The sequence below is a fragment of the Leuresthes tenuis genome, unplaced genomic scaffold, assembly GCF_036924035.1.
Source record: "Leuresthes tenuis unplaced genomic scaffold, fLeuTen1.0.hap1 SCAF_13, whole genome shotgun sequence".
In the NCBI taxonomy this organism is placed as follows: Eukaryota; Metazoa; Chordata; class Actinopteri; order Atheriniformes; family Atherinopsidae; genus Leuresthes; species Leuresthes tenuis.
Genome location: NW_027325367.1, coordinates 34,080,731 through 34,096,444, shown reverse-complemented (window position 1 = coordinate 34,096,444; position 15,714 = coordinate 34,080,731). Strand labels below are relative to the sequence as shown.

The 15,714-nt window shown below is 46.9% G+C and overlaps 2 protein-coding genes across 4 annotated transcripts in view; one reads left to right on the top strand and one right to left on the bottom strand.

The window, feature by feature from the left end:
• The first annotated feature begins 1,744 nt into the window (after nt 1-1,744).
• serinc1 (serine incorporator 1) lies at nt 1,745-11,280 on the top strand. Its single transcript, XM_072362847.1, has 10 exons — nt 1,745-1,872; nt 2,323-2,484; nt 3,238-3,428; nt 5,129-5,208; nt 7,075-7,212; nt 7,591-7,760; nt 7,957-8,047; nt 8,804-8,945; nt 9,044-9,268; nt 10,976-11,280. Exons 1-10 carry the CDS (start codon nt 1,834-1,836, stop codon nt 11,112-11,114), a joined length of 1,377 nt encoding a protein of 458 aa, XP_072218948.1. The 5' UTR covers nt 1,745-1,833; the 3' UTR covers nt 11,115-11,280.
• Nucleotides 11,281-12,732: 1,452 nt separating this feature from the next.
• Nucleotides 12,733-15,714, bottom strand: part of hsf2 (heat shock transcription factor 2) — a 29,138-nt gene continuing 26,156 nt past the window's right edge. For 2 of the 3 annotated variants that reach the window (XM_072362844.1, XM_072362845.1), the window contains one exon: nt 12,733-13,806. In XM_072362844.1, coding sequence (XP_072218945.1) covers nt 13,490-13,806 — 317 coding nt within the window. In that variant the 3' untranslated portion in view covers nt 12,733-13,489. The remainder of the gene's footprint in view (nt 13,807-15,714) is intronic. The other variant, XM_072362846.1, reaches the window with a different exon arrangement.

Genomic DNA, 15,714 nt, shown 5'->3' with positions numbered 1-15,714 from the left:
ATCTGAGGCTTTCTGGGAGTTTGTTCCAGACATGTGGAGCATAGCAGCTGAATGCAGCTTCTCCATGTCTGGTCTTGACTCTGGGAACTGATAAAAAAACGGATCCGATGACCTGAGGGGTCTGGGAGGTTCATAGTGGGTCAGGAGGTCACTGATGTATTTTGGTCCTTGACCATTCAGAGCTTTATAGACCAGCATCAGAACTTTAAAGTCTATCCTCTGATGGACAGGCAGCCAGTGTAAAGACTTCAGAGCTGGACTGATGTGCTCCACTTTTTTGGTCTTCTTCAGGTCTGTGGTGCAAGAAGGGCTGTTCTGGAGCTCCTGGAGAATGCTGCACAAGTTGGTCAAAGCAAACCTGATTGGAATCAGATCAATCTTTAAATATATCCCGGGTGCAATTTGTGAAAAAAAACGGGGGGGTAATTTTGAGAAACATTTTATTCAAAAAGATTACCACACAACAGTGTGAAAACATGAAAACTGTTGATTCTTGTGTAGATAAACCTTACACTTAGGCTACATAACGTAAGCGGTAGGCCTATTTTGAACGTCAACTTAACCACTGCATTTGTAGAAATATTTTCTCAAAATATTGTTTTTAAATTTGCCAAATATTCAGGGTCGATGTGGAGCCTCTCTTGAGTATAGGGTCCCAGATCTTTAATTTCAGAGCAGGCTGTGCACTGGACTGACCTGTCTTTCGTGACAGTAAGCCACTCTCTACCTTCTCGCCATTTAGCGAAGACGGATCAATGCAGCCCCTCCGCCTGGGAGCTCTCCTCGGCCTAAGAGCTCTCCTGGGCCTGGGAGCTCTCCTGGGCCTGGGAGCTCTCCTGGGCCTGGGAGCTCTCCTGGGCCTGGGAGCTCTCCTGGGCCTGGGAGCTCTCCTGGGCCTGGGAGCTCTCCTGGGCCTGGGAGCTCTCCTGGGCCTGGGAGCTCTCCTTGGCCTGGGAGCTCTCCTGGGCCTGGGAGCTCTCCTGGGCCTGGGAGCTCTCCTGGGCCTGGGAGCTCTCCTGGGCCTGGGAGCTCTCCTGGACCTGGGAGCTCTCCTGGGCCTGGGAGCTCTCCTGGGCCTGGGAGCTCTCCTGGGCCTGGGAGCTCTCCTGGACCTGGGAGCTCTCCTGGGCCTGGGAGCTCTCCTGGGCCTGGGAGCTCTCCTCAGCCAGGGGGATGCTGCTGTCCACCCGCTGATCAGCAATGTCAGATCTTGTATCATCTTCTGTTATATTTTTTCTCTGAATTTTTCGTTGTGGTCCTGTAAAATATGACGATATGCTGCTCGGGATTCTTTCTATTTTTTTCTCCATTTGATTAAGCTTTTGCTTTGGCGCAGATGACGCAGGCACAAATTTGGACTTGTGAAACGCAAGAAAATCTGGTTGGTTTTCAAATAAAACTGCTTTCTGCGAGCGCAACGCCTCTGACTTGTTCCCAGTAGATCAAAATCACAGCACAATCAAAATGATCACGGACTCTTTGTATTTTGGTTGTTAATAATTAAGATGTAATGATGAGGGTATTTCAGCAGAGGGTAGGACTGTAAACCAGAGGGGGGGTCCCCCCATCCCCACCGGCAATTCACACCCTGAATATATGTATGTGCAAATTTGTATACATTCTTCAAAATTTCCCCCACGGAGGATGAATAATTTCTGAGGGAGAGAGAGAGAGAGAGAGAGAGCGAGCGGCAGCTCAGTCATCCTGTAGAGGGCAGCAGATTCATCTCTACTACAGAGTGTTATAGTAGAAGAAGAAGTGACTTTAGGGCTTCATCCATCTTCTGGGAAACATTAGCCGTCTGACCACACCAGAGAAGAATAAACAGCCATCATGGGAGCTGTCCTCGGATTGTGCTCCATGGCCAGTTGGGTAAGAAGCGCTTTGTTAACCTGACAGCGGTCAGTGTCGCTGCCGCCGCCATTAGCTGTGGTTCTTTGTGACGCTGTCATGACTGCGCAGTTACAGAAAGACAAGATGACGCAGACAGACAACATGTAGCAGCGAGAGGAGAAACTGAAGGCTCCATCTTATTTGAAAACCATTTCTCTGTTTCTCTTTCTCACACACGCGCACCACAGCTGGTCCAGCAGCTGCTGTTTTTAACTACAAGATGCGACGCGTCGTTTCAAAGTGGGTCATAGTTTGATGTGACCACCGTAAACACTGAGCTGCGCACGCCCCAGCGCGCGGGGGAACGTAAACACATCTCGCATATCTCCTCAGGTTGCTCCACATGAGCTGGAGCAGACTGTTACACAACAGCTTCAGCAGTATCTGTCCCTGGCTGACGCCTCGGCTAATTCCGGCTTGTTTACGCAGATCCCGTGTCTGTGCGGCAGCGCCCCCTGTCTGCTGTGCCGGTGCTGCCCCAGCGGGAACAACTCCACGGTGACGCGCCTCATCTACGCCTGCTTCCTGCTGCTCGGGGTGGCTGTGGCCTGTATCATGTTGATGCCTGGCATGGAGGAGCAGCTCAAGAAGGTAAAGAATGCAGTTTGCCCTGCCCTGAACTTTGAATGCCTTCAGTGTGTTGCCACATGGGACTTTTGCAGTGAAGAGGTTATGGAAAGTAGAGATAAAAGCTAGATTGCATTAAACGTGGCTGAGGTGAAAATGACTCTAATGGGAGATTAAAGCCTGATGGGTCTGAGTTCTGTCACCTGCCACATTCTGACATCATCCATCAGCAGCCATCTCATCAGGAAGGTTGTGCTCAGCTGATCTGTGAGCCGCCTCAGTCAGCTTCTCTGCTCCGGGAAAGGGGGGTGATTAAATATGGGGTGGAATCTGACTCACTTTTACAACAGAAAGGTTCTTATAGGGAGGTTGCCCCACATCAGAACCACTTATAGTTTGACACATAAGATGATGCTTCTCAGCATGTCAGCCCCCTGGCGCCAGACACGTCTCCTCAGATCTCAGACCTGGAGAAAATATGTCTCTGCATAAAGATGAAATTTATCTACAAGTAATACATGTTATATAAGGAAATGTATGCATGAAAGGCTTTTCTTCAGATAGGTGTTGAGGCCTTCGCTCCAGTCAGCCCACCACAGAAGGATTTGGTGGTGGTGATGTCATCAGAATAATCTGATAGCGGATGGTGCAGATGTGTTTGCACATGTGTTTGCTTTATTCTGTAGCTGTTGTTTAAAACTATGGAATTTTATATTCACTAATGTTAATATTTTGTGTGTATCGTGGTGCAGCATCCTACTTTGTGTTCTCTTGTAGATTCCAGGTTTCTGTGAGGGTGGCACCGGTTCTATTCCTGGTTTGGAGGGTCATGTGAACTGCGATGTGCTGGTTGGCTACAAGGCTGTGTACCGTGTCTGTTTTGGGATGGCCATGTTCTTCCTGCTATTCTCTCTGCTCATGATCAAAGTAAAGAGCAGCCAGGACCCTCGAGCTGCGCTGCACAATGGGTGAGCCACTGTTCCTCGCCATCCTGCACCTCATGTCTGCACTCACACTTTACTGGAGTTTTACCTGCATTTGCCCACATCCAATTGAAAGGCTTCACCTTTACCGTATGTATTTAAGAAACTGGACCTGCTGTGGTCTGCATTCTACAATTAGTCGTGAGAAAATGAATGAATTTCCTGGCATGTTTAAACTCAAGATAAAGATTGTCTTTATTGTCAGTGTGCAGTCACCTGAACAACGAAATTGTTATCAAGCAACATCTGTAATAGGGCTGAACGATATGGACAAAACTTCATATCTCTATAGTCATGCCAGATATCTCGATGCGCTAAGACTACGGGTTTGAAAACCACAGGTAAGAAATGATGGATTTCACGGATTCAGCATTAATTTTACACTCATTATAGAGTTTTGGATTGGCCACTTGGTTAAAATGTGTTGGGGATGGTGTTTTAGAACGCCTGTCCAGTGTCCAAACCATTTTTTAAAGCCCTATTTTGAGACACGGGTACCGTGTCTTTTGCAGTGTGGTAGGTTATAGCTTCTGTAATGTCTTTACTAGGTCGACTCGTACGCTGTGACGCTGCTGAACGCACCAGCAAACAAAGTTTGTCTGGGCTTCTTTTGGGATGACTGAGGAGTCCCTGCTGTTTCTCTCATTGCAGTACACTCTTCGTGCAGCACACGATGGTGTTGTTTCAGGTGGTGAAGCATGCCCTGCACAACACCTCGCTCTGGTTTCCATCGTCCTTTTAAATCCAAAGTACCTCCAAATAACCGAGGATGATTTATGTTTAGGCACCAAATCAGACTCTGGACCGCCTCCGGCCGCATTATCTTCTGCACTCATGTCACTTTCCTTTCTTTTTAATTTCCCCGCTGTGTATGTAGTGTGTGTGCGGCGTCCGTCTCTCTCACTCCCGCCCTTTATTGGTTTTGCTCTTAATGAGCCTGTACCTCCTACCAGAGGGCCACATGCTGAGAGGCACTGGGAGCTTGCTATGGCTTCCAGGGAGGGAAGTGGACAACCAGTCACCTTTTCTGGAGTCCTTATCACCCTCCGCAGTCTCTTCCTGTCAGCCACTGAGCAGCCAGCACACCATTCAGAGGTGGCATCCACCAGCACACTCTTGACCATGGTGTGGTAGAAAGTCACGAGTTGATTTAAGGACCGTGAAGAAGTGGAAGCGTTGCTGGGCCTTCTTAATGAGGGCAGCTGTACTGACTGACCGAGAGAGATCCTCTGAGATGAGTCCCCTGGAACTTGAAGGGGGGGGGGCTCCTAAAAGCCGTGACCCCTTCCTTTGTTTTTTGTGTTGGGAGACAGATGGTTCCTATCACACCACTCTGCCAGCCACTGCACCTCCTTCCTGTAGGCTGAGCCCCATCCTCAGTTATCAGCCCCATGGAGGTGGTGTCATCTGCAGATGTTAGTACGGTATCACAGGGATGGGTGGAAGTACAGGCGTATGCGTGCATGAGCTCGGCACACAGCCCTGTGGACAACCACTGTGGAGCATCTGGATGGACGAGTTGTGGTCACCGGCCTCAGGTCTGTGGGCGGTCTGTCAGTCCAGAGACGGGACTGTTGTCAGAGACGTGTGAAACACGGAGATGATGATGATGATGATGCAACTGATCGGACTGACCTGGAGCTGTGATCAGCACATGGATAACTGACCACTTTTATTTGTTTCAGGTTTTGGTTCTTCAAGTTTGTTGCAGCTACTGCCATCACTATTGGATCATTTTTCATCTCTGAGGGACCTTTCACTACTGGTAACTATTCAGTTTCCTCTCAAAGTAATCCCACCCAGCTCTTAAATCAGCACACACACATTATCCTGCATGTGATATCATTGCAGATTTTAGTGTTTTTCAGAAAAACGACAAATCTGTGCAAATATGAGCCTTCAGTTTTATATCACTGGACTTTGACCTTGGCTCTACATCCTTTTTTCTACGTATATTCTTCCTGCTGTTGTATCATCACCTTTTTAACAGTTCTTTCGTACAGGAAAGTCTCTGCTGTCTGCATATGTCTCATCAGTGCACAGATAGTTTTACCTCTGAGTCGACAGAAACTGAAAAATATTTCTTAACCTTCTTTAAAATTGGGAAGTCAGGACTAAAACTCATTTGAACACGCATTTTCATTTCAGACATTAACGGTGCCACACCTGAAACATCCTGTGACAAACCTTTTGCACGTCATTATGTACTTCTTAGTCATTTAGCTCAAAGTTCATCGAACATCACTGCAGCAGAAAGGTACCATGCCGTATAGGGTCCCATGCCGTATAGGGTCCCATGCCGTATAGGGTCCCATGCCGTGTAGGGTCCCATGCCGTATAGGGTACCATGCCGTATAGGGTCCCATGCCGTGTAGGGTCCCATGCCGTGTAGGGTCCCATGCCGTGTAGGGTCCCATGCCGTGTAGGGTCCCATGCCGTGTAGGGTCCCATGCCGTGTAGGGTACCATGCCGTGTAGGGTCCCATGCCGTGTAGGGTCCCATGCCGTATAGGGTCCCATGCCGTGTAGGGTCCCATGCCGTGTAGGGTCCCATGCCGTGTAGGGTACCATGCCGTGTAGGGTCCCATGCCGTGTAGGGTCCCATGCCGTGTAGGGTCCCATGCCGTGTAGGGTCCCATGCCGTGTAGGGTCCCATGCCGTATAGGGTCCCATGCCGTATAGGGTCCCATGCCGTGTAGGGTCCCATGCCGTGTAGGGTCCCATGCCGTGTAGGGTACCATGCCGTGTAGGGTCCCATGCCGTGTAGGGTCCCATGCCGTATAGGGTCCCATGCCGTATAGGGTCCCATGCCGTATAGGGTACCATGCCGTATAGGGTCCCATGCCGTGTAGGGTCCCATGCCGTGTAGGGTCCCATGCCGTGTAGGGTACCATGCCGTGTAGGGTCCCATGCCGTGTAGGGTCCCATGCCGTGTAGGGTCCCATGCCGTGTAGGGTCCCATGCCGTGTAGGGTACCATGCCGTGTAGGGTCCCATGCCGTGTAGGGTCCCATGCCGTGTAGGGTCCCATGCCGTATAGGGTCCCATGCCGTGTAGGGTCCCATGCCGTGTAGGGTCCCATGCCGTGTAGGGTCCCATGCCGTGTAGGGTCCCATGCCGTGTAGGGTCCCATGCCGTGTAGGGTCCCATGCCGTATAGGGTCCCATGCCGTATAGGGTACCATGCCGTATAGGGTCCCATGCCGTATAGGGTACCATGCCGTATAGGGTACCATGCCGTATAGGGTCCCATGCCGTATAGGGTACCATGCTGTATAGGGTCCCACTGCGTAGGTTCCAAGGCGCTGGAAGCGGCCTGTGGTTATGAACACCGTGTGGCCGACAAGAATATTGAATAAATTCAGTCCAGTGTTCAGGATAGACGGTGAATATTTCTGCAGAAAGCTCCAGGCTGCTGGTGCAGGATCTGAGCTGAGCACCCCCCTCCCATCACACAGGAGGTTATCGGTTTCTTTGCTGATGTCGCAGACTGGCACGTGGCTAAAAACGAATCATTTGTGGAGTCATGTAAAGCCCACATTTTAGAGCAGAGAACACCACCTGTGTGTAGACGCGTCTCCATCCTGATGCTGTCAGCTGTGTGCAGGTGTAAAGTGAAGCTCTCTGTCCACAGTGTGGTTCTACGTTGGGATGGCCGGAGCTTTCTGCTTCATTCTCATCCAGCTGGTCTTACTCATCGACTTTGCTCATTCCTGGAACGAGTCCTGGGTGGAGAAGATGGAGGAGGGCAACTCTCGCTGCTGGTATGCAGGTATGAAGTGATGAAGATGTGCTCCACAGCTCTGTGTTCCATGTCCTGTGATGGATACAAACAGCGGGTAGTCCTGTTAGGACCGCTGCTGCGGACAAGAAGAATACTTTGGCTCTTAAAAAACATCAGTTTTTATTCCAATGTATTTAGTACATTTTCCTCATTAGAAAATAGTTGAACAGAAATAACAGACGCAACAAACATTTTCTCTCATCTGGTAACACACAGAAGTGAGCTGTTACCAGCCAGAGCCACCTCTTCATCAGCTGTAAATGGACCCCAGGCCTGCTTCCAGATGTATCCAGATGTTTACTTTTAAACGGTGTTTTAAATACTGATGAAGTTCACATATGAAGCAGCTGTGTTGTGTCTTCGCAGCTCTGCTCTCGGTCACTGCAGTCAACTACTTGCTGTCTCTGGTGGCTCTGATCCTGTTCTATGTGTACTACACCCACTCTGATGGCTGCACCGAGAACAAGGTCTTCATCAGCATCAACCTGCTCCTCTGCATCGCAGCCTCTGTCATGTCCATCCTGCCACAGATCCAGGTCCACAGCACTCTTTGACACTCACCTTTCAGCAGGATTTAGCTGCTGATAGGATTTGACTTTATGCAGAATCTTTGCTTTATACATGGAGGAATGTTGAGGAAAAGCCTGAGCTGACTGTACAAATGGTTAGAAGTGGGTCATATGATAGACAGGAGCTATACTGTTCAACTGATGCTGTTTCCTCTGTGTGAAGGAGTCCCAGCCCAGGTCGGGCCTGTTGCAGTCCTCCCTGGTTACCCTGTACACCATGTACCTGACCTGGTCTGCCATGACCAATGAGCCTGGTGAGTAAACATGAAGCTCTCTGCATTCAGACTGTAAGCAGTACATGTGCTGTTCACTCTGAGGAAGGTCCAGGCACAGATCACACACACAGGCTGGTCTCTGGGCAGCTCTGAGGATGTGTGTGTGAGAAAAGAACAATCTGTAGACATGTGTTTTACCAGCTGTCCAGATTCCTCAGACTGCTGCTGCAACAGTGACCTGTGCACATGGCTTCTAGCTGTTTCTGTTTCTGTATTTATCAGACGCTTTTATCCAAAGCCACTTACAAATGAAGATATAACAGCTTTATAAAAAGCTAACAATAAGCTCCATAGAAGGAACCCAGGAGTCCGACTCTGTCAGAGGGGACAGAGTAGAGATAGGGTGCAGGCAGAGAAGGAAGTGCAGAAAGATAAAGTGCAGAGATAGAGGGGGGAGGGAAGTACAAGGTAAGTGCTGGGATAGGAGATGCTCTCTGAAGAGCTGGGTTTTCAGGAGCTTCTTGAAGATAGACAGGGACGCCCCTGTTCTGGTAGCGCTCGGTAGGTCATTCCACCATCGTGGGACGACACATGAACAGAGTTTGGATTGTCTTAGGCGTGGTGTAGGAGCTGCTAGACGACAATCCTGGGACCAACGGAGGGACCCAGTTGGGACAGAAGCCTTTGCAGGAGCATTCAAGTAGATGGAGCCGTTCCATTAAGCTCTTTGTATCATGTGTCATGTGCACACACCTCACAGTGACCTGGGATGACTTTGACTCTTTTCTGTTTCAGACAGGAAATGTAATCCAAGCCTTCTGGGTATTATCGGGATGAACAGCACCAGTCCTGCTGGTCAGGACCATGTGGTTCAGTGGTGGGATGCCCAAGGGATTGTGGGATTGATTCTTTTTCTCATGTGTGTCCTCTACTCGAGGTGAGGGTCTCCTTGAGTCAGCAGCTGTTCGATCTGGCCTTCCAGGCTACTGCAGCTCATGTTTAAACTGACTCTTCTGTCACCTGTTTGTTCGTCAGTGTCCGTAATTCCTCCAACGCCCAGGTCAACAAACTGACTTTGACCACTGACGAATCGGCTCTGATCGAGGACGGGCCTCACACCGACAGCTTTGAAGAGGGCAGTGCTGTCAACAGAGCTGTGGACAATGAGAAGGATGGCGTCACATACTCTTACTCTTTCTTCCACTTCATGCTGTTCCTGGCATCGCTCTATATCATGATGACCCTCACCAACTGGTACAGGTAGGCTCTCCTCTACATTCTTCCTGCTATCTGGTGGCTGTAGAACGAAAAGCAGTCGCCTGCCAATCAGAAGGTCGGTGGTTTTACTCCCGGCTTCTCCTCTCCCACATGTCAAAGTGTCTTTGGGTAAGAGGGTTAACCCTAACCCGAATGCCAGATTATCTGCTGATGAATGTGTAGAACAGTTCACTGTGGTATCCTGTATGGGTGGGTGAGTAAATGGGTGAATGTGGCAGGTAGTATAGTCATAAATATGACTTAAACCAGCCTAATGCAGTTCCTTTAATCCCAATAACATGTTCAAGTCTCTGTAACAGAATGCTGTGATCGATCGTATCAAATGCAGCACTGAGATCCAACAGGACAAGAAACAAGTCCGCTATCAGAGGCTAAGAGGAGATCATTGGTAACTTTCACCAGTGCTGTTTCTGTGCTATGATGCACTCTGAATCCTGACTGAAACTCTTCAAACAGATTATTTCTATGTAAATGATCACAAAGTTGAACTGCAACTATTTTTTCAAGAACTTTAGACAAAAAAGGGAGATTGGATATAGGTCGATAATTAGCCAACTTCTCTGAATCAAGAGTAGGTTTTTTAAGTAAAGGTTTAATTACAGCAACCTTAAAAGTCTGAGGTACATATCCTGTCAACAAAGACCGATTGATCAAATCCAATATGGAAGTATTGATGAAGCTCAGAGAGATCAACTGGACAGAAGCTGTCTAAATACAAATCAGGTTCTAAAGATACTTCTAAAGCTGCTCTACTTGATGATACATCAGTGATAATAATGGGAAGGATTCCATTAATCTTCTCTCTGATAGAAACAATTTCATTGATGAAGAATCTCATGAAATCATCTCTGCTGAGAGTTAAAGGAATACATGGCTCAACAGAGCTCGGACTCTTTGGAGTAAAAGATTGTGTTCAATGACTCCAACAGACCTTTGGGTGGCAGCAATGTGTGGAAATGGGGAAGCTATAGGAAACCTAAAGAAGTAAATTTAAGAGAAAAGGTCAGCATGCCAACTCAGAAAACCCAAGTGTGACATTTTGTTGTGGGTCCCATGTCTCTGAAAAGGTGACATTCAGTGAGCCATTCAGGTCTCAGGGAAACGGAGCTCCTCCCTCTGCATCTCCAGCTAACTTCAGCTTAAATCATGCTGCCTTCACGTTACATCACAAGTTGGAACTCTTCTTCTTGCTCTTTGTTTGGACTTTAACATCAAATCTCATCATCGGACACTTAACTGAAGAAATAAACAAGCTGATAATCATATGTTTCAAGTTTTATATTCCAACAAGGGAATGTGACATCTGGGTTCTTTTATTTTATTTCCTACCAGTCAAAGTTTAAAAATCCAATTTCCCATCGGTCAGTGAATGCATCGTCAGTGCAGCACCATATGAGCAGCAGGCCTTTAGGCAGTGAAAACAGAAGAACTTCATGGAGATGTGTCCTCACCCAGCCAGCAGACAGATGGAAGATTCAGGCTCAAATATAACGGCAGCCGACCAGCGTTGCGCGGTCCAACTGCAGATGAGGGAAAGGAAGTAGTTGCTGTCAGTTTGGTGTGAGGTCTGAGCTCTCAGGTCATTCACCGGATGCTCTTTCATTCTAATTCTTTTTTGTGTGTTTGTGGGCAGACCGACGGTGCCAGAGTATAATGATTGTGTGTGTGTGTGTGTGTGTCTCTCTGCAGCCCTGACTCCACTTATGAGGCCATGACCAGCAAGTGGCCGTCTGTGTGGGTGAAGATCTCGTCCAGCTGGATCTGTATCGGCCTCTATGTGTGGACGCTGGTGGCCCCGCTGGTCCTGGTCAACAGAGACTTTGAGTGAAACGCTCGCTGTCTCACTGCTCTGCGTTTGTGTTGATTCAGTAACAGTAGTTAGAAAACTGCGCTGAGGGATGTTTGAATGAGTCTTCTTCAGCTCCGACTCTGCTGAGTCCCTCATGCAGCTGTAAATATGTCCTGAATGTGTTTTTCTCTTGTTAAAAAAACAAGCATGTTTTCCTCTTAACAGTAGTTGTATCTGAAGTTCTGAAGATGACGGCGTTCCTCGGCTCTTGTGTTGTCTTTACTGTAGTATTAATGTGGAGAGCTTTGACTGAGCTGTGCATCAGGAGAAGTTGAGCGGGACGGTGACTCCACCAGCCAATCACAGAACTGTTCCATCCTCGTGCACGAGCAGTGCTCGCTCTCCCTCTGCAGCTTGCACGTACCCCACAAAGGCATGCTCGTCTTTCTTGGCTCTGATTAGCAATGAATTTAACCTTTTGTGTAACATTGACTTGATTGAAAACCTTTAAATTATTTGGTAAAGCATGAGTATGTAGTTCCTTACAGGCTTTTATCCAAGTGTGTTTTTTTCTTATCTAAAAGTATGTTGCAAGTCAAATAAAATGGAAAAAAAGAAGCAGTGTGTCCTTCGTTCTTGCCTCTGTTTGTATAGATGCATTGCAGGTTCTGTGGTGTCTGGTATACTCCGACTCTTCGTCCTACGGTCCAGGGAGGCCGAAAATCAAATGGATTGACAGTCGTCCGCTCTCCTCGAGTCTGATTCTCTGAGGAGTTGATCAGTCTGTCAGGTTTCTGAAAGTCCTTTTCCCAGAATCAATGAGTGTCATAATGCCTTGGAATGGCTCGGTTGTAAATGCAACTTTGACTAATTTATCATTTTAGTCCTAATTTATTATAGGAGTTGGTGCTAAAAAAAACTCCATTACTCCATTATATGGAATTGGTTTGGATCAAAATATTTTCTGATCAAGTGCAAGCAAACGTAATTTGCAAAGTTTGCACAGAATCGGTTCAATCGCTTAAAGAGGAAGCATCCCAAACAGTGTGCTGAGAGCCAAACAGCGAGGGGCCCGGCGGCAGCGAGCTAAGACCAAAACACACAACATTAACACAGGCGTTGGACAAAAGCACTCCTATGACAAGTCAAGCAAGCGATAGAAAGCAGTAACAGAAGCAGTTTTATCTTTTATCTTGCTAAAGATACGGCACCGTTTCAAACGCCTGCTTCCAGTAGTTGAGCCGCGGAATGAGCTGCCCAGCCCAAAATACTTCTGCTTTTTACTTTTCAATTTAAGATTGGGATAAAATCGAAATCGTGATTTTATTTTTAAAAAATGGTGATGATATTTTTGCCATATTGACCCCCCCCCCCCCCCGTGTCGGTCAGAGGGAACGGTGTGCACCACCTGCACTGCAGAATCAGTTGGGTGACAGCAGTGTTGTCCTGAGTAAGAGTTGGGCAAATCCAACATTTTGAATTCTATTCTCCAGCTTAATTTCTCCACCTCCTTCCTACAGACTGCATCCATCAGTCTCTCACACACAGCATGAGCACACGTCCTCTCCACATTAGTCTGCCTACAACACACACATTCCAAACACGAGCTTTCAGGTGCATTAGATGATGTTCACGCGTCAATAACTGCAGTCACAAATCAGGTTTCAATTGAATTTAATCCAACATTTACAAGGTTGAGAATCACTCTGACAGGTGTATTTGTACAGTGTTGGAGCAGAGCAGAGCAGGACAGCCACAATCTGAACAAAACACTTAGGAAAGAGACCAGAACACAGCTCACAAACACTCTCACGGGTCTGAAGGAATGCAACTTTACAAAGAGTCTCAGCTCTGTGGAAAGACATGTCGCAACAAATCAAATGAGAATAAATAGATTTTCAGACAAACATCTGGCAATATGAAGGTGGGTGGGGTGTGGGTGACGGAGCAGATGTGATGGAGTTATTTACTGACCCTAACACTGATGAATCCTCCTGTGCTCACACTGGACCGGTTGTTCCCACCATACAAATTATAGCGTAAATGAGACTTTTTACAGCAGAAACACGCCTATCTCAACAAAAACTCAGCTGTTTTAAGGTTGGTCTTTTATTACAACGAGTCCCTTTGGGTCATGTTCCACATGTCAACAAATCAGCTGCACAGGCGGTCATGTGACTATGCAGACATGTTGCTGAGGTTTGTGGATGCTTATCTGTACAGGAATAAAAACGGCATGTGGAAGTGAAGGACTTCAGGACATGCTGTGATGTTCTTTAGTGTGGTTATATCTGATAAAGATGCAAACCAAGCACAGCTGCTGTTCCTGGTGCTGACACACACACACACACACACACCTCTCTATTGAGGGACATTGACAGGCCTGAGGGATGCAGTCTGTGAGGGAAACTTGGTCACACTCTGTTCAGATGGGTGGAGTCGGCCTCGGATGCAGCAGGACTCAGCTCACACAGGTAGAACAGCGTCTCCTCACTGGCCTCTGCCTCCGTCAGAGGCTCCAGGCGAATGAGGGAGCTGCGAGGCGACTGCTTCAACTCCAGGCTGGTGTCCAGCAGCTCTGAAGGAGCCTCAGCCTCCACACCACCAACAGGGCTGGAGGAGGGCGGGGAGCAGGAGGTGACGGCAGGGCCCAGATCCATCTCTGCAGGAGGGGCACAGCCATCAAGGAAGGCCAGCAGGGGGCAGCAGGTGTACTGGATCAACCGTTTATCTGAACCAAAGGCACAAGAAGAAGTCAGCTGAGAGTCTTCAGGACCAGTCCAGTGTGAAGTATTCTTCTTCTTAAATCTAATCACTTTCTTTGGTTGAAAACACCATTCATTATTTTCCCCTTTTTAATAAAGATAAGTCCACTTTTATTCAACTTAATATAATAGACAGCATCATGTTTTTAAATGTTTCTCATGCTTTTGTACAGCACTTTGTGTTTGAAGTGTGGCTTTATTTCTACAGCACCTTTTAAACATGTCGTCTGCTGCAGAGTCTAAAGACGGAAAAGTTCACAGAATGAAGTCCTGAGACTCACAGATTAAAATGAGCTTTTCACCAGTGGCTGGAGGCAAAGCTCAAAACACAAGTGAAGGTGAGACTAACTAATGTCTTCCACACAGTGAAAGAGATGTTCTGATGGGGTGGAGAGGCGCACTTCAACTGACTTATTCTGCCCGACAGAAGCGGTCATCAGGAAACGTAGATGGACAGCTGAAGTGTGTCGCTGCTCTCTTAAAGAGCCTCACATCACCAGAAGCCTTTTCTCTCTCTCACTGGCTCAGCAGACCTGATCACATCAGATCCTCCACATCATTTTTAAAGGACTGTTCACAGGCACACCTGCAAACCAGGTGTATGATTTCAGAGACAGTGAACTCTGATAGAGAATGTATTCTCATTAAGTCACTCAAACTTCACTTTATGAGTTCTTTGGTCTGGTACAAACCCAAAGAGATGTAAGAAAACGCTGATTTTTCACAGGGTGGCTGAAACATGTCTTCAAACCACTAAATTATGAAACATTTGCTTGTTCAAATAATAATTTTAGCTGCCTAAAACAATGATGGTATTTTATACATACACCCTGACTTGAACATGTTATTGGGATTAAAGGAACTGCATTAGGCTGGTTTAAGTCATATTTATCTGATAGATTCCAGTTTGTTCTTGTAAATGAAGAATCTTCCTCACACACCAGAGTAAGTCATGGAGTTACTCAGGGTTCTGTGCTTGGACCGATTCTTTTTACTTTGTACATGCTTCCATTAGGTAACATTATCAGACAGCGTGGCATAAATTTCCATTGTTATGCTGATGATACTCAGCTGTACTTATCTATGAAACCAGATGAAACCTACAGGTTGATCAGACTACAAGCCTGTCTTAAAGACATAAAGACCTGGATGACTCAGAACTGTTTGCTTTTAAATTCAGACAAAACTGAAGTTGTTCTCTTTGGACCTGAGCGCTTCAGGGAGAAATTATCTAGTTATATAGTTACTCTAGATGGTATTTCCTTGGCTTCTAGTTCTACAGTGAGGAACCTTGGAGTTATTTTTGACCAGAATTTATCATTTGACGCACATATAAAACTGGTTTCTAGGACTGCCTTCTTTCACCTTCGTAATATTGCTAAAATCAGGAACATCCTGTCTCAGGGTGATGCAAAGAAACTAGTTCATGCATTTGTTACATCAAGATTGGACTACTGTATTTCCTTATTATTGGGCTGTCCCACAGATTCTCTGAAAAGCCTCCAGCTGATCCAAAATGCTGCAGCCAGAGTTCTGATGAGAACTAACAGGAGAGATCATGTTTCTCCAGTTTTAGCTTCTCTTCATTGGCTCCCTGTTAAATTCAGAATAGAATTTAAGATTCTTCTCCTCACATATAAAGCTCTTAATGACCGAGCTCCATCATATCTTAAAGATCTCTTTGTAAGATATTTTCCTAACAGAGCACTTTGCTCCCAAACTGCAGGTTTATTTGTTGTTCCCAGAGTTTCTAAAAGTAGAATGGGAGGCAGAGCCTTCAGTTATCAGGCCCCTCTCTTGTGGAATAAGCTGCCAGTAAATGTCAGGGAAGCAGACACCCTTTCCACTTTTAAGATTAGGCTTAAAACTTTCCT